Raw genomic sequence first — 27,073 nt, 5'->3', positions numbered from 1 at the left:
ACTGAAGTGAAAGACATCCAAAAAGCAGCCATGAGAGCCATAGAAAGATTGAGGCCAAGGACACATTTTGACCTTTCCTTATTTTATTGAGGTGGGGGGAGCCACAAGTCTCCCCTAATCACCTCTGCTCACAGGTAGGTAAGTTACCTCGCCTAGGTATTGGCAAACCTGTCTGTAAAGTGCCAGTTAGTAAATATTTTCCTCTTCATGGGCTACACCTTAGGTTGCAATAATTTAACGCTACCCTTGCAATGCCACGACAGACACAGAATGAATAAATGGATCAGTGAGACTATTTCCCATGCAATTTCATTTATGGATCCTCGAGTTTAAATTTCATTTAGTTTTCACATATCACAAAATACTACCTTTCTTTAATATTTTTTCAGCCATTTAAAAATATAAAAAGAGGCAGTTCTTGGCTCTTTGCAGGCATTTTCTTTTTCCTTTCCCTGTTTTAATTAATAAACTTGCTGTGTGCTGATGAAAAAAAAAGTAAAAAGAATTTTTAGTTTATTGGCTGCACCAAAGCAGGGAGCAGGGGCTCTAGGTTGTTTCTTCTGTGCTAAATCATCTAAATTATGCAACATTTCTAAATATTTATTGATTTATGCATACAAGAGCTGGGGTACAGGCCTGAGGTGTGGGGGATGAGAGGAAATACACTGCTGAGGGGAGCAGCGGGTGAGTCAGGAGAGGTCTGCTGTGCCATGTGGGTAGCTCCCTGGCCAGCCAGGGATTGAACTTGTACTGCAGAGGCTGCAGATAGTTTCATAGTGCTGTGCTTAACCCCTTGCATTACCAGGAAGGCTCAATGTAACCTTTCTAAAGAAGCATATCAGTGCTATTTCAAGTATGTATAGAATCAAAAAATGCTATCTAAAATAGTTTTAGCCATTAGGAAAAATAACATTACAATTTGATGTATTAAATAACTTTAAAAGTTGATTTATTATGTCATACATCTACCTCTGATGATATATATATATACTCTTTCTTGGTATGGAGAATTGTTATTACTCATCGCCATCATAATTTTGATTATGAATGATAGCAACTATAGTCTAGTTTAGGTCAATTTATGTTCATTTGATATTAGTGCTTAAATTTATTTATGCATACAAGAACTGGTATACAGGCGAGAGGTGTGGGGGGTGGTCAGAGGATTCACCAGAGAGAATAGGGAGCAGAACAGGCAGACTGACTGAAACACACTGCTTAGGGGAGCCGTGGGAGAGACAGGAGAGGTCTGCTACACCATGTGGGTTGCTCCCTGGCCAGCTGGGGATTGAACTTGTGCTGCAGAGGCTCTAATAGCTTCATAGGTTGCTTCTTAACCCCATGCACCACCAGGGAGGACCAGTGCTTATATATTTTTAATATAATCTAATATAATCTTCTAATCAATGTGGTCCAAATAAGAATTTTAAATATCATCAGGCAATCACCATAATATAAATGGACCTTAGTACAAAGTCATAGAGGAAAAGAGCAGTGAAAACAGCAAAAGCAAGAATTCCAATGATCACTTCAGAGATTTCATACACTCTGCATCACCACCATGAAATGTTCTGGGGGAAAGAATCAGAAGGCTCAAGAAAGTTTTCTTATATAAAACTGGTAAATTCCTAGAAAAACATGCACTGGAGTATTCTCCATTTGTAGTGAAACATTCCCAATTTGTAGACATTCAGCCCAACAAATGACTAGGACATTTGTTACAAACAATGACTACGACATTCTCCAAGACTCCTCCCTCCTATGAGTTACCCAGAATCCCTCTTAAACTGGTATTCCCTATCTGCATCAATATGTTTATTAGTTCATTAATCGGCAGGATGGGGAAAGTGGATATTAGATGAAGAAACATGCCTGCTTGTTATGCAGCCACTGACACCAGCCCATCGTCCTCCAATGTGATGGCCATCTCTGCCATCCTTCTAATTTCTCCACTTGTTTGTTCCTTCATGACAGTAAGAAGCTGCAGGCATCAAATGTGCACTCAATTTTAGGAAGACAGGATGAGGAGCAACAGCTTCATCTTTCCTTGGAAAGTAGAAGGAAAAGGAAGGAAAGTAGAAGGAAAATAGAAGGAATCCAAGAACACCTACAGACGTCTGGGTTTTTGTTTGTTTGTTTTTTTAAGCAGAATTTCATAATCTTTTTAAAAAAATATTTATTCATTCATACAAAAACTGGGGTACAGGCAGAGGCGTGGGAGGGTGAGAGAATTTACCAGAGTGTGGAGCAAACAGGCAGACGGACTGAAGACACTGCTGAGGGGAGCAGCAGGCAAGGCAGGAGAGGTATGCCACGCCATGAGGTTTTCTCTCTGGCCGGCCAGGAATCGAACCCATGCTGCAAAGGCTGCGGACAGCTTCACAGCACAGTGCTCAACCCGCTGCGCCACCGGGGAGGTCCAAGACGTCTGTTTTCACTTGTGGGCTAACACGGTCAAGTGGCCAGCTCAGCTGCCAGGGAAGCCAGGAAGACATCACAGCATCATTCTTTCTAGGCTTCATAGCAGAAGGGAGACAAGAGCAGCTGGCTCAATAGACTGTAAGAATGGGTGCTTACTTCTACCCCAGGAGGCTTAGCTACTTAATTTTACCTCTCTCTAGCTGTCTTCAGTCAATTACATGAAGAATTTTGGCAAAAAAAGGAATCCAAAATGATTGAAAAACAAACAATAGTACATTTGCTGGGGAAGAAACTAGCTACCTATTCACCCAACCTGATTTCTCTTCTTCCTGGACACACAACTAGACTTGATTTTCTAGCCTTTTGCATTTAAGATGTGTACCACATCCTGAGCCTGGTCCTTGAAAAGTTACCACTTGGAAGAAAGCTACCTGCTAACCCAGAACCCTCCCTGATCAAGTTTACGTGAACAACAAATAAACCCTGTACACATGGGGGCTTATTTATTACAGTAGCTATTGTTACTGTTTATTATATATCAACCTAACGTTTATATGCCGAGGGTCCCTGAGAATCTCACCACATCTTTTGGGCTCTCACCCAGAGTTACGCATACTGGTGTGTTTTAGAGCATCCCTAGATGTCATCCAGCATCACCTGGCCCTGGCTTCCAGAGTTCTCTCTAGGAGGATGGTCTTCTCAGGGAAAGCATGCCTGTGGACACTTCTGCAAAGCCGGAGAGAAAGCATGAGGCACAGGTCTTGGGGGTGTCTCAGCAGCCTGCCATGCTTTGGATTTTCACGTCTCTTAACTAGGCCCCTTTTATCAAAAAAGCCCTTCTGCACACTCCATGATATGCTTCCAGGGAAAGTCTAGTGTCACACTGAATGGGTGATTTATAACACCATCGTCATGCTGCAATTGTGGCACCCTGTCATCTCTACTTCAGAGCCCTGGTCCCTTTTCTGTTTTCTTTTTGTTTGCCTTCAGCCCTTCTCCAAGAACAATTGTGAGGAGATAGCCAGACATACTTTGCAGCTGAAGAGTTTGGTTTTTATAAGTTACTTGGAGTCAGCTTTCCCTTGTTCTCCTTCTCCTAGATGGAAAACAAATTGCAGAAGGGAAATGGCTTTATAGTACCAGTCCTTAAATATTTTACAGGCAGAAATCTTGGTGGGTGGTTTGGAGGCTCAATTACCCTTCTCAGTAGAGGGTATAAATATCCCTGAGGGTTTACATAACAAACCCGAGACTCTGGGCCACTTAAAACTCTTAGTATTTACTTCTGCCTCTGAAACCTTGGGCTCCACGGCATTTTAGCATTCACCAAAGAATAAGGCCAGCAGGATCACACAGGTGTTAAAGTAAAATCAATCTATCTATCCATCTATCTCTTGAGAGACCCAATAAAGATAGCTAAGTCTTTTAGACCCATTAGGTGTAAGACATGATATTGAAAGTCACCCTCACATACAAACTTCTTTGAGGCGCGGAGGGGAGGCAGGTACAGGGAAAGGCTTCGTAAGTGTTAGCTGCTTCAAAAGGGACAAGCCAGGGCACATGTGTGGTGATGCAGAATGAGGAGGCTGCAGGGTGTTGCTAAAGTCAGAACATGGGTTGTTACTGCAGCCCACTCTACCCCAAGTGATCCATTCACAGCTCACGGAGGCAAATATTATCTCTACTTAAAAAATGAAACTAAGGCTCAGGGAGGCACATAAAATCACCCTAGGTCAATGAGATAGTGTAGAGGAGACATAAGTTGTGTGCCTAGGTCTATGCTTGCTCCACTTTACCAAGCTGCTTCCGCTACCTGCCAGGCCCCAGGGTATTGATGGTGACAAAGAAAGAGGAGCCTGGTAACCCTTCTTAGAGGGGTCCAGAAGGCACTGCAAAAGGGCTCCTGGAGGAACAGCATCCCATGGACTACATGGCAAAAAAATGAGGGTCCCAGAAACTCAGCTTAAACTCTGATAGGTAGCCCCCTTTGTAGTCTTACTAATAGTGAAGAAAAATGTGGCAGCCAGTATGATCAGTCACCAGTGATGTGATGAGTCCAGTGCTCAACTTCCTATGAAGTTAAAAAATGAACAGGCTTCCCAGAAGAGCATTCCTAAGCTTAAGGAGCAGACTTGCTCTGCAGCAAAGAGAAATTGCAAAGGAACAGATAGAAAGTTACAGAAGGAAGGAATTCCTGGGTGTCTAAAGGCCAGGGTGCTCCCAGAGCACCTGGGACAGACTTTCTAGAGAGATCAGTTCTGACTGGACCTGTGACTTAGAAAGTATGAGGGAGAGTTGGGAATTTTTTAAATAAAAAGGAAAATAGATCAATAGACTCCCTCCTTTTCCAAATCATCAATTTCTAAACAGGTGGTGGAAACTAAAAGAAAACGAAGCCAATGATAGAAAGGAGGCAGGAGATGGGTATCCCTGGGTCTAGTCTTTTTATACCCAGGAAGGTGGGGTACCTAGCATCTTCCAGTTCTGTTCACAGAGTTACATGAAGTGTGTTCTTCTACATTCTCAGACAGGCAGAGAGAAAGTCCCATACTATAATGTCTATTTCAGCCTTTATCAGCACTAGTTACAGTCTCCTGTTCCCTTATAATTCTGAACAGAGGGAAAACAGACATTAATTAAGCAAAGCTTTATCTCTTTCTACTGTAATGAAAGCCAAGTTACAGTTATATTTCCCTAAGATTTTTCTCCACTTAATGAAGACATTATCCCTGAGTTTTCAAAGTCACTTTACAAAAGAGCATTCAAGAGATATTAAAGTCAGTTTAAACTAAAAAGTCTTTTTGAAGTCAATAAACAATAAAAGAACAATGAGAAGGGAACCTTTGATCATGCCCTCGCCTAAAGTCTTTAATTTCTGTTTTAATCTAAGAGATGTATAAGGCTTATATTCAAATATTCCCTCACCTCTAGAATACTAGGAAAGAGTTTAAATCATATGTTTTATTACTTTGTCCTTAAAATGTATATGTATGTATGCATGTGTCTATGTGTATATATATGTATATGTAGCTATACTATACCACACACACACACACATACACACACACAATCAATGACATGGATGGAGATCAGCACAAAGTTCCCCACTGGAAAAAGGAGAGAAAAGTTTTAAAATTATTTCCATTCAACCTCTTTGAAAATTAAAAAAAAAAAAAAGAACATGGAATCTTTGGCTTTGAAATTCATGACAAGATCAAAGACTATAATGCACATAGATTTTTCAAGGCATACATTATTAATAGCGCAGGCAAACACATAATGAATCAATAGTGTGGTCAAGAACTGATCAGGTGAACGTGTGTCTGTGAGGCACCCACCACGCCAAGTGGGGACTGGATTCCTCTCTGACATCTGTTTACCTGGGCACACACACAGTCCAGTCTCTTCCTGCCCCTGCTATAATGGTAAAGTTGTTTAGTATAGATGAAAGGAAAAGGGAAGAAGAGAAGGAAAAACAACCTAATATTCACCACATAGCAAAACATCTTTCCTCTGTATTAATCTTTTATTCAATAGTCAAGTGAAATTCACATATCATAAAATTGTTCATTCTGAAGTGCATAATGCAGGAACACTGAGCACACTCACAGGCTTTCACACACCACTGTTACACCTAGTTCTTCTTCACTTCAGAAGGAAACTGGGTGCCCATTAGTGGTGATTCCCTAGTGCCCGCTCCTCACCCTAGTTCCTGACAAGGGCTAATCTGCACCTTGTCTCTCTACTATGGATTTGCTCATTCTGGTTATTTTATATAAATAGAATCATATAGTACGTGACCTTTTGCATCTGATATGCTAGCCTTCTTTAATTTAAAAATAAATTAAGCACAACTGAAATGCAACCCTCATTCTAAAGATCAGTTCTTTAAAAAAAAAAAAAACATGAAACAGAATAGTTTTAAAAACATAAATTGCTTACTGGTGCCCTCTAAGATGAGTATTATCTCCCAAAAAGCATTCATATGGGGAGCTTATTATTAAAACAGATTATATAGTGGGAAATATTAACGCATGCCTGGAAAGCATGTTAAATTAAGAAAGTATGGGTCCTTGTGGTTTTTAATGAAAAGGCAGATTATTCAGAGATTTTATCCCAATTTTTGAGCCTGGAGTCCTGGGATGAAACATAGTCCTTTAACAAATCATCCCTCAATGCCATTTTTGAAATGACATGGCAAGCTAAGTAGCTTATGGATCTAAAATCAGTATGATTTCAAACTCTAATCATTCATCCACTTAAGAAATGGAAATTTTTACAATTTTATTTCTCCTTTTCCTGGTTTTCCCAATTGGAATTCTAAAAAACTCTGTTTCTAAATCACAATGTCCATTTCTATAACACAGATACTGAGTGATGACCCTCACAGAAATGAACAGGAGGGGGAAGCTACTGTCAAACCTTTAGAAAATTGAGTCTCCCCAGGAAGAATGGGCCTGGAGTCAGACAGAAAAGGGCAGCTCTTCTGCCTGGAAAGACAGAGGGGAAATGTACACAGATCTGAGTTCAAATCCTGCCTTCGCATCTGCCACAGCTTCTAAGGCACAGTTTCATCACCTAGTGAGCGTAGACAGCCACTCAGATGACAGGGGTAGGGCACGTAGGGAGCACTCCACAAACTTGTCAGTTGGCACTACTCCCCCTCCACATTCTCTGGATTGAGTTGCTTGGTGTGGACTGTACGAAACAGAGGCAGGCGTGAACTTGGTGCTGTGGATTCGCTCATTTCCCTCTCTCCCCCAGGGCCATCCCTCTCTTCAGGCTCTGTCCCTCTCTTCTCATTCTCCTTCCCTGCCTCCCTCTTCCCTTCCTTTGCATTGTTTGGCTTTAGACTAACTAGTGTGTTGGGCCTCCCCTGGTGGCGCAGCCCAATTGAACGCTGGGCTGCGAAGCTGCCCGCAGCCTCTACAGCACCGGTTTAATCCCCGGCTGAACTGGCGAGGGTCCCACATGGCACGACAGACCTCTCCTGCAGCGCCTACTGCTCTCCTCAGCAGTGTATTTAGTTGGTCTGCCTGTTCTGTTCCCCGCTCTGGCTCTGGTGAATTCTCTCACCCTCCCGCACTTCTGACTGTACCCAGTGCTGGTATAAATAAATAAATAAATCTTTAGTCTAACTAGTGTGCCCTTAGCCACAAAGCTAAGCAATGAACCTTGTGTCTCTGCATTCTTCCTCCACATCGCTCCGAGCTATATCAGTCAACGCCCTCCTGGACCTCATTTGGCTTTCCTTGCCTCTGATCAGCTTCCTAGACTCCACCACAGCTCTCTGATCTTGAGACCAGCAAGCTGAGACTTCAGGAAAGAGAGCACCTTAAGGAAACAGCAGTGCCACCACCATCACAAATTGAATGTGAGAGTCTTGAGGCACAAAGTTCCACCCTGGAAAATAGGGACATTTGACTCACCCTTTAAAATTATCCAGGTGACCATCTGCCAACAGGGTCCCATTATAAAGCAGCCCTTTAAACACTACCCTTGACTGTAACCTTACCTAACTTAACAAATATCCACCTTGGGGTGATGTAAGCATGAGCATTGCCCAACTTTTATGAATCAGGGTAAGAATCCACTGACAAGGCTCCATGCAACAGAGGCTACAACTCCAGAACCAAAAAACAAAACAAAACAAAAAACCCAAAAAACCGTTTAATGAGAACCTACCATGCTCTCTCCCAGGCATCCAGCCAAGCCTTACCCCACTCGAAACAATGAAACCACCAGCCACCTCTATTTATCAATAATGACAACTGCTCCACATGTCTGGACAACACTGGATAGCTTCTCTTTCTATTAATTTAAAGAAAAATATGTTGCAGAGCATTCAAAAGTCTCCATCCATGTCTGAATGTACAGCTGGACCCCTTGTTTTTCAATGGATGTCCTTGTGGCCAGGCTGACATTTCATTAGGCATCGTAGAAGAGTTTCTTCACTTGTCTTTCCCACAGGTGGATGCCACCACATATACCTGTAAGGGCACCTCAGACACGTGCACTGTGCTTAAAAACTTGCCCGCACATTCTGGAGACTACCGGTCTCAAATGTACAATTCTTCAGCGCTGCAGATTTGTTTTCTTTCCAGCACGGCAACACCAAATCTGTTACTGTGAGCAGAGAATTGCAGCGGGATATGGATTTGACATGAGGCAAATACCTCCCCTTAGCAAAGGCAAATAAAACAAAAGTTCAACGAGCCTCTAAGTCAGCGCGCATAAATGTCACCAGGCCTGCATAGAGGGGAGATCAGAGGACATTTGTGGAATCCTGGTTCTCCCATGGCGGCAGCAAAGGTTACTGTGGTGCCATGGGGGTGGAGGCGGCGAATGGTGGTACCCAAGAAAAACAGCAGGATGGGGCAAGACTCGGGAAAAAGCCAGGGTTGGGATGTTTTCTGCGTGGTTGTCCTGCTGGCGCCCGCTGCCTCGTTTCTCAGAGCTAATCAAGGGAAATGTAACTAGTCCTGGCGGCGGGGCGAGTTTACAACAACTGACAGTAACTATAACATACGCCAGTTTGTATTAAGATGTTATTGCACCTTTCCAGTTCTAATCACCAATTATGACTCTATTACTCCTACTTGGCAGTTCATCTGCTCCTGCCTCCGCTAAGGGCGACTTGGAGACGGACCTCTGATCTCCCGGTTCCACTTCAGTGAGCGCTCAGCACGGCGGCTGTCATCTGCAGACACGGAAGAGGTAAGGCATCGCGTGTGCTGAGATAACTGTACCTGACCTTACAACAATTTACTAAGGAAATACCTGCTTAATAGCAGTGTGAGTGCAGTTTCCTTTATGCTCACAACGGCACTGCAAATTAGCGACAACAGGATAAATCTATGGCGGGCTCACTAGACACTTCATTAAATCACTGTTCTCTTGCCTTGTAGCGCGCTAATAGAATCACAGCCCTCGTTAGCTACTGAATAAAAGATCAATCACAGACTTTGAAAGCTCTAGCTACCAGCTTCCAGAGGAAACAAGGAAGGGGAGGAAAAAAAAAAAAAGGAGTTGAGTGAGCAAGAGAGAGAGAAAGAGAGAAAGATATTTAGGATCATCGCCGAGATTCTGAATGGTCTCGCTGCAAGTTGCTTAAATTACCTTTTCCACAACTGACTCCAACTGCAATACTCAGAGGAACTTGTTAAGCCGGCTTTCAAGAGCAGCCCTCTAATATATGACTGCTAGGCCCTGGTCAAAAGTTCATAATGTGCATATGTAAAAAGGTACTAAATTGCCTGAGGGCTAAAACCAGAGGAGTTTAATTGTAGCAAAATGCTGAAAATGGTCTGTTGAGGGTCCTTCTATTGGGATACTGCTGGCTCTGGCTGATTGAAGTACAGCACATAAAAGCCTTACAACAATATTTCCTTAAATGCTGGGGAAACTGCCAGCAGTTGGTATTGCATGAATGTTGTGGTTAAAGAAAAACATTTTCCTCCCCTAAAATAAATAGAGTATTAAGAACTGCTCCAGCCCATAATTCTAAAGCATGACGGAAAAAGAGAGGGCTCAATGATAATAAATAAGGTATAATTCATAGGGCATGTCCAATCAGTTCACCGTGTATTTTTACATGGGGCACATGGAAGGTATTCAGGCATGACCTGGAAGGGTTCTTGGGCTGTGAATGGCTCTGATTTTGAAAACAGCTTTGCGCTGAAATAACAGCTGCTCCTGGCAGTCTTGCCCATTGCTGGGATAGACATACCCAGGTAGGGATCCTTGCAAAGAGCCCTGTTTAGCTTGTCTTTATTTCTGGTTTCAAAAAATGAGAATGCAAGTACCAGCTCCAAGCATGCCTGGTTGGTCTGGATGGGTTTCTCGTGCCCAGAATTCTCTCCCCTTTCCCGAAAACACTACTGCTGTCTGGCCTTACTAATCAGTTGCTCACTTGGAGACAAAACAATGCAAGAGCAGGTGAGAGTGACTGGATGCTGGGAGGGTCTGTGTTGAATACAGGACAGCTAGCAGAAACCGGAAGTATTTCTGAAAGTTAAAGTCAGGGTTCTTGGACAGTGAATTATCTGCCCATGTGTGATTTTAATTGGGATTTAAAAAAAATACCACACATGGGATTCTGTACCAAAGTTAGCGAAGGCAGCACGGTACTGAGCAGGTGGTTCGACAGCCACTGACACTGTGCCAGGCATCTGCTAGTGAAGTAGGACATCGGGCAGCAGCGTGGCCTATCGCCGTGGTGAGAATTTGGTAAACAAGATTAGGAACACCCAGATCCCCACTGATATCTGGGATCAGCTCCCAGATACCAGTTCCCAGGAAAACACTTCTAAACTTGCAGTGAGACGCAAGTAATGCTTCCTAATACAACAGAGCTAATTAAAAACCCAGCTCAAAGAAGCTTTCACTTAATATTTACTGTTACCGGAGTAACCCCAGCATCTCTCCATTGGTCCAATCCTTGCTACATCACCTGAATTGGTCAGGGATGAATTACACTTCATATTTTAAAAGGTGTTGAGTCTACTCTTTAGTTCTTTGGAAGCAAAGTTGTAGCAGGTCATTGGGCACGTCTGCCATATGCGAGGTCAATGTTCTCTCTTAGGAATTGCAGATCTGAGTCTTGAGCCCAGTGTTCTACAAAGGAGGTGGCAGCTGTAGGAAGGCTCATCCATCCAGATTGATCTCTATTCCATTCTCTGTGAGGGTTGGAGAAATCCATGCACTTGAAGCACTTGCAGTCAAGGAGGAAAGGAAAGAAGGGGGCCTAAAAAGAGACCACTGAAGGATGGGTTACTTGGCTGAAAGCCACTGAGAAAATCTAAAGCCGAATTGCCTCATTACAGCCAGGACTGTCAGAAATGGTGGCTCACTAACTCTCTCCACAAACTGATTGCTCCTTGATTGCTCCTCAGCCTCAAGTCACACCTTTCAATGAGTAAGACTGGATCCATGCCTGAATATGCCTTCATCCTACTCCCAAAACACAATTTGCTAACCACAGGGGAGCAGGCCAGCTCCTTCAGCAGTCACACCACCTTGACCTATAATGCTAGCCCCACAAGAGTATGCTCAGCCCTGGGGTTAGGGATGAAGCCTAAATGAGCGGAGTCACACAGTGGAACATGTGTTCGGAGAAGCAGTGAGGTGAATGGGCTGTGGGGTGCAGACACACATTTGAGTCAGACCAGATGCTCAGTCATACCAGCTAGGCCAATGGAAAGGCCTCCATTTCCTCATCTAGAAAACAGGTCTAATAATTCAAAACCCAACAGGTCCCTTCAGGAAATGAAGTACGTGGAGGAACATAAAAAATACCTGACCCACTGCCAGGCACTCAACAACGTGTCTTCTCTACCCTTCTGCACCAAATGTGTAACATCAGGGTCCAAAGGATGCTCAGATGAGGATGCTGCAGACAGACATGTTCTAAATTATGATGATGGTTCTCAATAGGGAAACCATGTGCATTCTCTGGGATGCGGAATGTTCCGAGGATGACTGAATCCATCTGATAGTGTGGTCCCTGTGTAAGCCAGTTCAAATAAGGGAACAGATGAGACTTATTATAGGCTAATAGTGTGCACTCAGATGCATGTTTACAAGCCGATTACCCAGAACATATCGGAAAGCATGACAATGATATTCGTGACTCATTGCTTCCATTCTGAGGCAGCTACTTAGAGACAAACAGAAGACTTCAAAGGCAACACTGAGGCTTCATGGGCAGCCTTCACGTTCTCAGGTTGCCAACTCACACTGCACCAAGTTATACGCACCGCCATTTCTACTTGGCTGCAGAAGACCACGCTGCCACCTCAGCTCCCTCCATGAAAAATAACAATGAATTCGTACAAAAAGTCACAATGAATGTGCCATGTGACAGCAGAGAGGCCAAAGACAAGGGGCCACGTAGCATTTGGGGAAGTGACACTCAGTTTAATTAACTCTGGCAACACTGTGGTTTAATACTGTGTGTGAAAGAGTATACTAAAATAACAGCGATAATAATAATAATAATAACTCTCCCTGAATTAAAAGCCATCAGCAAAATCCCCATAACCCACAGATGGAGCTGCGACGAGGCCCTGGTTTTAGAGACACTGGAGAAACACAGTCCGCTGCAGGGTTACACTCCTCGAAAGTGAGCCGCCTGGCTTCATGAATATTCCGTGTCATCTCCACTCTCAGGGGTCCCTGTGTTTAACTCTCGGCACGTCACATGAGCCTGGAGTCCTGCAAGGCAGTGGCTTCCAGCTGAGCCAGTGAAGGCAGCAGCCATACTTGATTAATTCAGAGAGTGAAGAGAGTGCCAAAGTGTATATTTAGTACTTCTCTGAGAGAAAATTACTTTGGATTTACATAAAGAAAAACAATTGGGCATCTTCTTATCTCTTAAAATATTGTTTTATTTTGCTTTCTTGAATTTACATGACTGTGAGTGTCAATAAAAATAGGTGTACTGGCAAATATCTTGTAAGATGGAAAACTTACTCATGAATTTCCAAGCTCGACCTCACCCACCCACCTCATGGAGCTTCAGTGCTAACGCTGATGAGAGGTACAGGACTCATGGCTTCTTGTCCTAGACAGTCAGAAACTGATGAAAACAAGATGTAAAGACCTTCAAGGGACTCGGATTCTAGAAATGAACAATGGAAGTCTCCACAGGCATCCAAGCAACACCCAGGTTACTATGCTGCTATACTTTAGGTTAATCAAATATCAAAAAAAGGCAAAATAAGTTAAGTTAATGTAAGATGGATCCAAAATGGCCTCACAGGGACAAACAGGTTTGGGAGACAGTCATTTATTATTCCATTACCTACAAATTCTTGAAATTTTAAAGTAGAATCTTGCAACTTTTCACTTGTAACATTAAGTAGGCTTTCAGGCTGCCCGAATGCAAACAAGTCACTGATAATATTTTGAAACACTTAACTTCATTTAAATGAGAAGATGATTTCCCAGAATATCCATTGGCCAACATCAGAAGCCTTTAATGACAGCATGTGTCCAAGAGCAGAGGGCAATTCTAGTCCATGAGAAACAACTGATACCAGATAACTTAAAGTTAATCCATGCACCACAAATACTCATTTCTACAGATTTTAAAGAAAATATGAAGAAAAGGTAGATACAGCCATGGTCTCAATGACTGGAGAGAAGGAAGAAGGTGAAGACAAGGAAGCTGCTTCTTGTGATGAAAGACCATGTCCTGCAATATTATAGACCTTTTCCCTCAGGAGACACAGGTTACCAATAAACAGAATCTGCAACACCATGCTGAACTCCCAGGTCAAGGTGACCTATCTGGTTATGCAACAAATGAACATTCATTGAAAATACTGGAGATGCCGCAGCAGTTAAAGCACGTAAATGTCACTGTGCCATGAAAACACTCCTTTTTGGTGTGAACTTGAGATGCTTTCCTAACATTTCAGGGTTCAATTTCTCAATCTCTAAACTGCTGAACTTGACCTTGATGGTCTCCAAGGTCATGCCACACTGTGACCACCTGAAACTGCTCGCGGACACCTCCGTTCATCAACAATGCCAAGCGCCTGCAGACCAGTTCTTTCAAAATCACCTGCTGGCCTCCATTTAGATACTGTAATCCATTCGTTTACTAATATAATCCCTCTAGGTTATAATTAATAGGAGCAACTAACCTGGGAAAACTTCAAGTACTGTGTAAGTGAAGTAAATTAAATACCAAAGTGACACAGGGAATGGAAATTGTTGGAAATGAAGGTTTTTTTTTTCCTTTCCCAGCCCCAACAGAAGGTACTAATCACTCCATCACTGCCCCCCCTCACCCCCTGCATATTCTACAAGTTAATTTCACCCCCAGTCGACAAGCAGGTAAAACATAGCGCCACCTATTGACATCCACCAGTACTGTTAAGAGTTTAAAGATGGATTCCTGTGTATGAACTCATACATAAATATAAACTGGCACATTTAATTTTAAATATTAGATTGCCTCTTCCTTGTTTTTAATGCTTAAAATATTGATTTTATTGCTTATTTTTCAAATGTTGCAAATATAATTGAAAGTGATGCTGTGTGTGTGTGTGTGTGAGAGAGAGAGAGAGAGAGAGAATATGAGAGAGGGAGAGATAGAAAATAAGTTAGTATTTAAGTGAAACAAAGCTGAACCAATGAAACAAAATAATTAACTGTCAGGAAATGAGGGAGGGTGAGATAAATATTGAAACAGAGTCTGTAGACCAAATTCCACCAGGTCAAGCTGTGTGTGTACCCTTCAAGCATGGGGTAGTTCTCAGGATTGTCATCAGGAAATAAGGCTCTGTGACCTCCAGCCTGAAGTTTTCCTGAGTCCAGAGAAAGCAGCAAAGTTCATGTTCTGTTTATACGAACTTCTGTGATTCATCCCCACGAAGGATGTAAAAGCAGAGAGTCTGGTAAGAAGAGGTGTTAAGATTTCCCAGGAGAAAGCCTAGCCAGTGAGAATAAAAATATGTGAGTTGAAAAAAAAACATGAAAAACCAAGAATTTTTGTATTTCCATCCACTAACTTGGGTGGAATTCACCTTCACTAGCTCAGGACAAATGTGTAAGTCACGAGGCAGTGCCTATGTCTTACAGTTCCATACTCAGGAGCGGTAATTAGTCATTAATTTGAAAGGGCCAAGAGAACAGGTAACAAATCTGAATGAATAAAAAAGCTTTTTGCAGTTTTATTCAAACTGGTGAAATGGCCTATTTGCAGGAGAGTTTCTGCTGCTTCTGGAAGATCCTGCTTTGGAAGAACTGTTATCTGTGAGCTGAGGAAGGCACTGAAAGGCTTTTAATAAGGATAATAGTACCAAAACAAACAAAAGGGAGCAGACACACACACACATACACACACACAATCAGAAAGTACATCACCAGTCAGTCTAAATAGATGCCAGCCCCACCAAGAGCACAGCAGATGAAAATTGTGGATGGTCACATACTGTGTGACATTTCTACATCAGGAACCATCATTCCAGGGTCACTGTGTACGTCAGAGCTTAGGAAAATAGTACTGGCCCACAGGGGGATGTGTTTTTCCTGGACAAGTATAAGTAGCTCTTTACAAAGATGACCAGTCAAGGCCACACGTAGGTAGCTAACTAGGTAGTTCCATCATCAGAGGCAATTGCAAGTTTCATTACATCTCTTAAATCATGTTAAAGTGGTTTGCTAATTTTGTACTTCACTGAAAGAACAGAGCTACTTAAATAATGAATAGGTGTGATAACTTTTAACCTATTCCAGAAGTGACACACAGATATTCTAAATATTCTCTTCTTAAAATTAGTCCGACATAATTTCGTGTGTGTGTATCAACTCCACAAAGATACATCAAGAAATAGGTATCATAGGTTCACGATTCTCAATTATTTATAGAAATAAGCAATCTACCTCTCTGATGGAAAAATATGTTAAAATATAATTTCAGATTTCCTCTATCAGCTATCCTTAAGACGAGAAGTTAACACTACTGCTTTACAAAAGAAAAGACAGGATCATGTTTTGTTAAGCACTACATAAAAATTAGTTGTGAGAGGTGCTCCTTTCTCTGTTTCTGCACACTTGCATATATGGACATACTGACACCTTCATATATATATACCCTGTATTTACTCCTGCCAATGTGTCTCCCTTATTCAGTTAACACATCAAAAGTCATTTCAACTGCTCCGTCTGGAACATCAGGAGCATTATTTCTCTTGCCTGTGGCACCCTATGCTGTCTTTACTAAACCAATGGTGTAATTAAGAAAATTACAAAATTTTCTAAAAAGCCAACTCTTTCAGCCTCTGTATTGGGCTGTAAGCTAAAAATCTCTTCCTCTTTATAATGTACCTTCTTGCTGCCTCTGCAGTCCAGTCACAATTGGGAGCCAAGTGAGGTGGCAGATGGTAGGAGGTAAAGGCTTAGAAAAGATTCCAGTCTCCACGCCACTGCCTTTTCATTATGTGACTTTGAGTAGGTGATTTACTACCTCCAAGCTTCTGGAAAAAACAAGGAATACCACTCTAAAAGAATCAATGTGAGAAATAGGTAAGGTGTTGATGATAGACACTGCCATATAGAAACTGCTCAATAAATGTTAATTGAATAATCATCATCAATTTAGCATGCGATGATAAGACCAAGTCCTTAGCCAGACCCTCAGTGGCTTTTTTTCACCATCACCTCCTGCATGGCTTACCACAATTCCATGTTTAGTTCATTACTTGAGCTTTTGCTACTCTATGGTTCTGTCCTGATTTAAAATGTGAAATTTAGTTCATCATGATAATTGGGGGTTGACTTTAACCTTATGAGATTTTGTATGAAAATATTGCTTATCTTGAATACTGAGTTTTCAGTGCCCTCTTACTTTTTTGGCTCTAGTCCTAGTCCCAGTTCTAGCATTACTGCAAAGTCTACCTACAATGTTCTTCTTTTTGTATCTAAATATTCATCTCCCACATATCTTTCAAGGCTCAGTAAAGATGTGATCTCCATTCTGCAACTTCATTTAACTGCTCTCGTATCCACCTCCATGACGGAAACATACTATGTGTCTGTGGTACCTACCTCCCTCATTCCAATATCGTGCCATCCCTGCCCCATGGGCAGAGGGCAATGGCTTGCTTAGTTTTGTATTAAGTCAGCACCTGATACACACAATGCACATTTATCTGATAGAAGCGGATCAAGGAGTTCTAGAGCAGCAATTTTCAAAGGACAGATTGCAATATGGTGAGTGGTGAAACCAACGGTGGGTGGTGAAACTGTGAAACTGGGTCACAGTCAGCACTTTGAAAAATGAAATGAGCCAAGAAGAGAGAGCAGCAGATGACACTACCCATAGCTGGAGCATTGTCTCATGACATTTTGTACCCCCACACACGCACACGTTATGCACAAAGACACACACCTGTACATGCAGAAGTATCTGTGTATTGAGCTGTGGCATCAAGGAAGTTTGAAAGACACTATTGTGAGCAGCAATAGGACATCTTGAACTGTCCTCACTATGGTCCCCTGCCACAGCTTTGAAAGGGCAAGGGTTTCAAAGGCTTTCAAGTCTTTGAAGTTTGAAAAATAATCAGATTGGCAACCTAAGCAGAGACTAACCCTGAATAATGCAGAAACCTTAGGATAGTGGAGTGGACATGTCGAGAAGTTTCTTAGGTATCAGCTCAGAAAAGACCATTGGTCCTTTATGGGACTCATTGTATTTCAGGCTCAGATACCATCATAGTAGTTTGGTGACAAAAGCTGAACTTGGTGAAATTTAGATTTGCCCAGTCTGAAAGTGTGGGCTTGGTGGGAAGGGCTGACATGAGCAAAAACTCAGAATGAAAAAAGTGGTAAAATTTGTCATGTACAGAAAAGATGATAAAATCTCCATTATAAAACATATGTGGAAAAATAAAATCAGTCCTGGTGAGAGAAATTCAGTAAAATATATTTTTTTAAAGGTGACAATCTATCTTGGTAGTCTTTAAATATCAAGGTATTTAATTGACAGTGGAATTCACCCTGTCCTAGACTCCCACAAAAAAAAAAAAAAATTGATCAGTGTTGATATAGTTCTGATTAAAATGTTTTATTCATACACATAGGGTAAAAAAAATAAAGCCTCAGGATCAAAATAGCACGGCTGAAATAACGGGTTTTATCTCCCCTCCTCCCCCTAAATAGATTTTCTAAGTGTACATGCCTGTCTACATCATATAACAAATAAACCCATTTTTTGAGAGCTTACTGTCTGTAAATGTCCACGTGCATGGCCATTGTTAGCACCTTTTCTCTTTATAAACCATTTTAAATGAGCTAAATATGAAATAAATTTTTCACAGAGGTCTATTGAAGATATAAATAGCTCATTGGAAAACAAAAGTGGGTATAGGGAAAAGAAAATAGTCAAAAATAGAAGGAAAAAAGACCAAAAAATGGGATAAATACACATGAATTAGGTCCTTGAAGAACTGTTACTGCATACACATACACACACACACACACACATACACACAAGGATACATAGTTAACTAAAAGATTACCATCTGGAGGGCTTGACATTCTGCTTGGTATGTAAGCAGTAACATATCGTACAAAGTATATGAAGAAAAAAAGGTGAAAGCTTTCCAAAATTCTGAAATGAATGATTTTATTAAAATATCCATTTTTTCCCCAAAGTGTGTCATACAATTTTTGTTGGGTGTGGAATACAGAAATGTGTCCAAAAGTTCAGACCAAGATAAATTGCCTTTGATCAGGTGTTCAGGGTTTCAACAGGATTTACCTATACTTCAACCAATCACGTTATTGATTCATAGATGACCTGTTTTAATAATGGTCTAAGTTGACTTATAGAAAGAATAAGGTGAATAAAGTGTTTTCAAGTCTCCAAAAACTGGAGGAAGTTGATATGCTAACCATTAACATCTGCCTGGTGTGAAAAACGAAATTTGTCAGCGTGCCAACAATATATTAGTTTCATGATCAAGGGAAAGTTATTATAAGGGTTCCTTGGAATTCAGAGTTAAAGAGCGTTGTCACAGGCAGTGACATAGCTTTATACATTTTAGCATCATCTTTAGATGTACTAACATCCTTGACAAAACTTCCTGTGTGTCCTTAAAGATGGTTAAGATTTCAGGAAAGTTCATATTGGTAAGAGACAAAGGAAACTAGCTTTTTCAGTGTCTACTATACACCTTAAAGTTGAGCTGTGCCTTAATCTTCCAACAACTATTTTCTCCATTTTTACAGAGAAAAAGAAAACTTGAGCCCCAGAGAGGCAGTGTGACTTGCCTATGGTTACAGGCAAGGACCAGGATGCAGAGCCCAGTTTCCTCACCTTCAAAGCCCAGGTGTGGCTTTCTCCTACATTAGAATGCACTCTTCCTCAACAGAGAAATCAGTTGGCTCTTCTCAGCTCCTACCCACCTCACATTTTGGTGGTGACCGAGGGAAGTGAAAGAGTTGATATAGGAAAGGAAGTTCCAATGATGGGGCTGGCTAGGCATAGATGAATCCTAATAAGTTTGAACAGTTGTTGTTATTATTGGTTATATTTGTCCTTTAGGCCTAGAGACAATACGTTTATTCAGGGGAAATGCACAGTGCATCTCCCATGTTGTAAGGAAGACATATCAAATCTTTACACCACAGTCTAAGGTGACACTAAGTCAATGGTCAGGGAGACTTGGCAAAGATAAGTTTCATTTTTTTGAATTTTGGTTTTAGATGAAAAAGGCCTCCACTCTGGGTTCAAATATGAACCCAACAGAGCCTTGGGCCTAGTGAAGAGACAGTGTGGCATTAGAAGATGTGATAAACAAGATTAAGTTAAAGGGGGAAGCAAACTGCAGCAAAGATCCTTCCAGGTTAGGGACAAAGGAATCCATTATGTTCCTTGCTTTTTATCCACAAGAAATACGCCACCCCATTCCTAAGAGTTGGAATAGAGAGAATAAAAGGAAAAGAATTTTTTTTTATTTCCATGGCTGGGTATACTCCCAGATTCAAATTCTTCCTGAATTTTTTTTTCTTATAAACATCTTCTTAATGCCTTCTTTATAGGAAGTGTGCTCAGAGTTAATGGTGAGATTCAGCCATGCTAATTTCATTAGCTGGTCTTTTATGGGTGTAGAAAGTCAACAAAGAGACAAATGACATAAAAGCCAGCAAGAGATGTTATGTTCTAAGAAGAAAAAATAGACTTATTCCATTCACCTGCCTAAGAATATTAAAATACCCCCTCCCAAATTTAAGTTCCAAGATTTTACAGGTCTTTTTTCTTTTAAAGAGTGAGAATACTAAGAAAACATTATTCAGGTCTCAGTAGTTGATATACAGTATTTTTTTTGGATCTTGCAAATATACTTTTTATAACTTTTCTGTGAAAGGAGGGACTTTCTAGCTCAGATTACTTGGATACTCTTACTGTTTATTCTTCCCCTTTTTGAGCAGTCAGAAGAGATTTCTCTTAGTACTTCAAATAAATAAGATATCCAGCTGAACAAACACCATACATTCCCGTGGATTACTTTGGCTTCTTAAAGAATATTTCACTTTCTTTTTCCGAAATGTTAATGATTAAAGAGACCCCCATCCTATGAAACTCAAGGATGAACTGTTTCAAGTGGTGCAGATTCTATACAAGGTGGTGTGTGGAGAAGCAAAAAGCCAAGCTCAGTAAAAAAGCTTCATATTTCACAGGGTAAATCTGAATGTTACTAAATAAAAGACACTACTTATTGTACATTTTAAAGGAGTGGTTTTAGAATGTGAAAACCGGACATCTGCATTCAAAATCAACCTCTAGAATGTTGTCTGAAAAAAAGCAAAAGTTTCCTTTTCTTCTTAGATTCCTACTTAAAAAAAAAAAAAAAAGGCAACCCCCCCCTCCCAAAAAAACCCCAACAATTTGGAAGACAAATCATGAAGACTAATTACAGTCTGGAATAAAGTGACTATTCCACCTGGGCTTTGCAATAATCAAGTAGTCTTATCTAGCTTTATAACTTTAGGGAAAAAAAAAAAGAGGCAGGGTGTCTGGCCCATTTTTGAAACTCAAATCAAAAACTCGGCAATGCATGTTTCTTCAAAAACAAAATTTGGCCACTGATTAACCTGGCCTCCTCACTAAAGCAGCACAAAAACAAATACTTGCCTTCAGGAAACATAATGCACATATTTCTGTATTATTTTCATAAACTTTCTTATTAAAGAACTAAATCTTATTTCCCGTCATGAGGCATAAATACGTAAATATGTTTTTTAAAATGTGTGCATCCAATATTTCTATCAGCACAGATAGAAACAAGAACACAGAAACCATGCACTTCAGAGACCTGCAAGGTAAAGGCACTCAAGTCAGTAACAAATGCTGTGGCTTACGGCCAAGAAATATCAAGGCCTACCTAAGAGAAAATCTGCCTCTTTAGAGCATACCAAAAGCACTAAAAAACAATTAAAATGTGTGGCCCCTATGATGGCCCCATAGCTCCCTGCCTCCCAGTATTCGTGCCACAGTGAAGTCCTCTTCCTGAGAGTTTGGGTCAGGCCTGGGGACTTGCTTCTCACAAACAGAACTGACAAAAGTCACAAGATGTCACTGCTGTGGCCAGGTTGCAGAGGACTGAGATGTCCGTGCTGCTGGTAGACAAGTCCCCTCTTGGCTAACACTAGCCAAACTGGCTACCAGGTGCAGAGGCCTGTGTGTCAAGGAACCAAAAGAGAGAAACCTCCAGCAGGAGGCAGCGAAAAGCCCAGGTCCTCAGTCTACCAGGCCACAAGAAACTGGAGCTGGGCCTCTCCAACTGTGCCTCGGAGCCTAAAACGGGTGTGTTGGTCCTCAAGCAGTTAAACCAGGCTAGGTCTCCTGACTACAAACACTGTAAGGTAAGAAACGGGTATTGTTTTTAAGTCACTAAATTTGGGAGTAACTTGCTGTGCAGTGGCAGAGAACAACACAGAGCTGTTATTAATTTCTGCCTTTCTATTTTGCTCAACTTGAGGAAGTCTGCTATCCCATTATGATTTTTTGTGCTTCGTTTCTTAGCCCCACAAAACTGAGCTAGAGGTGGCCAAGTACCCACAGACCTATGCTCGAGGTGGCCAAGTACCCACAGATGCACTGATCCAGGGTAAATGATGGGTGGATCATAAGTCCTAGAACTACTAATATTTTCCTCTGCTTTCCACTAGCTGCTAACATCTTAGAACAAAATATGCCTCTTTGCCAGTGCACTCCCCACCTCAAATAACTAACTACCCAGTGACAGCTGTATAGACTTATGAAACGCAAGCATGCATGAATATTTTTTTCTTTCTCAAGTAAATGTTCAATTTTGTGCCTCCTTTTACCTTTCATTAACCTCTAATTTGTTCTTATTGCTTGTTGAAACAATGGGACATAGAGACATGCACGAATGCATATGTATATATATATATATATATATATATATATATATATACATGTGTGCACAATTGACACAGGCACAATACTGGCTTTCCCCTCATAAACATGGGTTCTGTTCCATCCCTTTCATTTACTAATTAAGTGATGTAAGACAAGTTACTTAGCATCTATAAACTTCCATTTCCTCAACTGTTAATAAAAAGGAGAACAATTTTATTGAGTTTCTACCATCATTGTGATGATGACATAAGTGGCTTAGCAGAGATTTAATAATCTACACTAAATGCTTGAAGAGTAATTTATTATCTTAGTATTGCAACACTAAAGTTGGTGTTGGCATCAGAGCAAAAGTACACAGTCGTGCTTCCAGTTTCCTTTACAGTTTGGTGAAATCCATCTGCCCAGGCCCCCTTCCATGGTGGCATAGAAAACCTGCACTGGGCCAGATTCTTCTAAGATCAAATATTCTGCTGTTTGGTGCATAGAGCAAAAAATAATTCAAACATCTCTCCAGAACCCACTTTGTGAAAGGCATGATTTTGGATGGTGTAAAAAGGATAGGTAAGACATCTGCCTCCATGACCTTTCCATACAGCAAAACAAAGTACCATGTGAGCATGATTCATCTAAAATCAAGTATGTACTGCATTACAGTCAATTATCACCAACTATATAAAAACATGTCATAAGTCATTTTGTTTGGTGATAAAATAAACAATTATAAAATTACTAGGTAATACTAATGATATCACATTTTCTGAGTTCCTTTGATGTCCCAGAAGTGTTTCTAATTACTTCCCAGTCCTTCCTGTTTTGAGTCCTCACAATAACCACTGAGGTACATGGTAGCCGATGTTACTGCAAAGAAGGTAAAGCTCAGACACCATTAGGAAATTGGAGAGAGCAAAGTATAGGGTCTCATCACTCCAAAATTCATACTAGCTTCATACTTCTCTAAGATTCCAAAATCTTTTGACATGAAAATACCCTTTGCTCTATGAAAGGGTGGTGTTTGGCATTCCAAATTTTCAACAGTAAGAATAAACCTCAGTTAGCCCCCTTTACATTTCCCTTTTTAATTACGTTTGGTAAAACCCAAAGCCACAGGACATTAAATCTCGATTAAATGATGCATTTCACAGACAAGAAAACTGAGGGCCAGAGAGGATGTGTGACTGGTTCAGAGACACAATTGTTTCATTCACATGATCCCACTGCAGCAAACTCTTATGTTACCTGAGCCAAAACACGAACCTGGGAGCACAGAGCCTGGCACTTAGTAGGGTGTCAGGTGGTGAGGAGATGGCCTCCCCCGACACCCAAAGGAGTCCCTTTTCTTAGTAATAATAAATAAGAGGATTTCAGTTTCTGAACCACTCAGAACACAAGATCCGGGTTCTTTTTATCGCTGCTAGGAAAACATTACCTTCCCCGTCACAAGGGAAAAGTAGTGTGTCCGGTGAGTTTGACGGGAATCACTGTTCATACAAGAAGTGTTTCAGAAGCTGCATCGTAGGGCAGTCCAAAGGCCTGGCCTCTGTTCCTTGTGCTGGCCTCCAATAGCCACACTGCACAGCAGCCAAAAATCACTGGAAAGAAGTATGAAATCGGAGAAAAGGAAACTAGATGGGGGAGATCAAAGAAGGCTCCACTAACCGAAAAGAAAAAAAAAAAAAAAAGTAATAAAAGCACTAGAAAGAGAGTTAAAAAGAGGCAATGCATTACCAAGATGCCAACGGGCAGGCAGAAGAAAAGAAAAGGAGAAAGATAAAAGGAGGCGAATTTCAAATCTTGGTTAAATGTTCATTAAATAATTTGTCACACATATTAAGCCACATAGTCACTTTTCCCTGTCTCGGGCTTCATTCAGGAACAAAGGCCCAGCCAGACTTAAAATATGATAGAGCAAGGCAGGGAAAATCCAGGGATGAGGCGTGGTGGCCCCATAAAGCCAGCCTTATTTTTCTTCTCTTTGTTTTTAACAAGAAAGGGATGATCTTTTCTCTAATGTTGGTGACTTAAAACAGGTAGCCAGAAGGGCTTAAATGAAACACTGTATCAGCCCCCTGGTCCCAACCAGAACTGGTATAGCCTCAAAGGCTGCTCAAGCTTGCGGATGGTGTGTCTGTGCTGAATGTTTTCAGAAGAACTGGCCCTGCAGTGACAAACACAGAGCGTCATCAGAACGGTATCTATCAGCAATGGGAAGAGAAGCTGCCCTTCTGGTTTAAAAAAATAATGCCAATGGTAACCATAACAACTGTAACAATAAACATCTACTTCTACTGAGTATCTAGCATGTTCTGAATGCTATGCATTCATGATCTTTGTCAACACAAGTCAATAACAATAATGCCAGTTGATGTTGACTGAGCATCTAGCACATTGTAGATGCTGTGCATTTATGATTTGCTTCAATTCTCAACTCAAGTCCATGAGGTGGGTATAACATTCCACTTTTAAACAAGAATCTTAATCGAGTTATGAAATGAGCCCAAGAGTTAATATGGATGGAGCTGGGATTTGATCCTACAGCTGACCCACACTAAAGCTTATTCTCTTTCTCCTGTGCCTTATCGTGTTCTCACCACACGTTTCCCCATCACACATGTGTGTCAGGGTAAATCCCTTATATGACACTTGACCAGGAATCTGGGAGGCCCTGGGTTCTGGCCCCAGCTCTCCAAGGGGACTGCATGACACATGACTCCAAGTCATTTGACTCAGGGCTGCTCCCCTGGCCACATTTGCCATTCTCTCTAGACTTCTAAACTGCAATCCCCTGCCCACCACAGAGAGACTAATGCTCAGTAAGGTACTGAGGACTGCCATTCAGTAAACAACTAATTTTATTTATTCATTTATGAGTATTTCTTGAGTATTTATGGACCAGCGATACGGTAGTGTGGAGGCAAGCACAGCACTTTCGAGAGGGGAATCAGACATGCAATGCAATACCACAGAGACTATTTTTCTAAATTACATTTGTGTTAAATGTTGTGAGAAGTTCTGGGGTCCTTTATTTGTTCACTCACACATATTTAAGGAGCGCTAGTTTGTGTCAGACAGTATTATAGGCACTGGCTCTTAGGAGTGCAGAGAATGGAAGTTTTGGCCAAATCTTGGTCTAATGCTTCCTTGAAGTATGATGTTTGGACTTTGTTTCGAAGAATGAGTAGAAAGTAACTGAAAATGGGCAAGGAAGGACTGTTGTAGACTGAAAAATGCCCTATAAAATAGACAGCATTTCCATTTGACTGATGAGAAAACTGTACACACACCAATTCAACAGTGCCTCCCACTCTAGGGACACATTGTGCCAGAAATGCACTTTCCAGTCTCCCATGCACCTAGGTTATGCACAGGTGACTTAACCCTGCCCAATGGGAACTGAGGGGAAGTCTACTAGGAAGGACAGTTCCAAGACAGAATGGTTCTTCTTGATTAAAAAAAAAGGAGGCATGCAAGGAGAGGTCCCAACCCCGCTCCCGCTCCACCCACCTTCAGACCTTATCACATAGGATGCAATGGTTGCACTGCTGCAGCCATCTTACAAGCATGAGGGGAGAGCCAAGGCAGTTACAAATGAGCTGCTTATATGGTAGCCAAGCATATCTGGCTGGCCTCTGGGTGGATACATTAGAAAAACAAACCTCTACTGTTCCAACTACTTTTAACGGGGCGTTAATAACTTGCAGCCCAAAACATCTAAACTGATGTGGAAAATGAGCTTTAGAGAAGCTGAATCACTTCAAAATTTTACAACTTCAAACAGGGAAATCTGAGTTTTGAACACAAGCCTAATGATTCTAAATCCTTTGCTGTTCCAACCTACCGTATCCCTTGAACTCTGAATTGAGCAAACACTGTAAACTTTAAAGCTCCAGATGGAAATGAGAGATGACTAATAAAACCAATGCTAATGATAATCCTGAAAAGTGAGAAGAATGTTTGAGGCTGTGGAAGGTGGCCTCAGAAAGAATCCAGCCCCAGAACCTTCTGTGGGGGTCTGCAGGGAAGCGTAAGTGTGGCCCAACCACAGAGGGGTCCTTGGAGTGTGTAATTCTAATGTATCCAGACTGATAAGAGCAAGGCAGCTAGAGAATTCAACGCTCACTCAGAGCCTCAAAAATATTTAGATTACAGAAGACTATGCTGAAATTTCCGCTTTAAAAATCATGCTTCCTTCACCCAACACAGAAAAAGGCCCCAGCTTTCTACACTCTTCACCTTTTACGTGATACTTCAGTGTAGCAATAAAGACTCAATGACGGGTTCTGTCCTTGATAATATCTAGAGTATAGTCAGTGGCAGGTATTTAAAGGGATGGGGGGAGTATTTTTCTAAAATACTAATTTAAAGAACAAATCAACATCTATTATCTCCTTCATTATGTTTTAAATTTTACAACGATAAATCACCCTGCAGCGGGTTATTCAAGGGCAGAATTACCCAGCTTGGCTTTCTCGAAGGTTAGAAGAATGACATCTTGTGCTTTTTCTAGTTATAATTTATAACTCTGCAACAGAACCGGCGTTGCAGGCCCATCCATTAGCAGGGTAGCTGCACATCTGTTAAGACTCAGCACAATGACGGGCTTTGCAAGACCACAGGAAACGTAACCCAATCGTTTCAGAAGTCCTACAAATTCAAGCCATTTGGTAATGTGGAATGATCTGAAAATGCAGTTCCCTAAAACATCTGCGAAGCTCTTGCTACCCTAACACATGATATTCTTTCTACTGTTACCTG

The 27,073-nt window shown here is 41.3% G+C and overlaps 1 protein-coding gene across 3 annotated transcripts in view; it reads right to left on the bottom strand.

The window, feature by feature from the left end:
- WWOX (WW domain containing oxidoreductase) overlaps positions 1-27,073 on the bottom strand; it is a 403,146-nt gene that overhangs the window by 94,498 nt on the left and 281,575 nt on the right. The window contains exon 9 of one of the 3 annotated variants that reach the window (XM_054697013.1): positions 2,196-2,516. The exons of the other annotated variants lie outside the window; for them this stretch is intronic. Coding sequence (XP_054552988.1) covers positions 2,394-2,516 — 123 coding nt within the window. The 3' untranslated portion in view covers positions 2,196-2,393. Of the gene's footprint in view, positions 1-2,195; positions 2,517-27,073 lie in introns of those variants that run through there. 3 annotated transcript variants of the gene reach the window in all.

The sequence above is a fragment of the Talpa occidentalis genome, unplaced genomic scaffold (genome assembly GCF_014898055.3).
Source record: "Talpa occidentalis isolate TD23 unplaced genomic scaffold, MPIMG_talOcc4v2.1 talOcc4.17, whole genome shotgun sequence".
NCBI lineage: Eukaryota > Metazoa > Chordata > Mammalia > Eulipotyphla > Talpidae > Talpa > Talpa occidentalis.
Note: the sequence above shows the minus strand (reverse complement) of the source record. Positions and strands in the feature narration are given on the sequence as shown.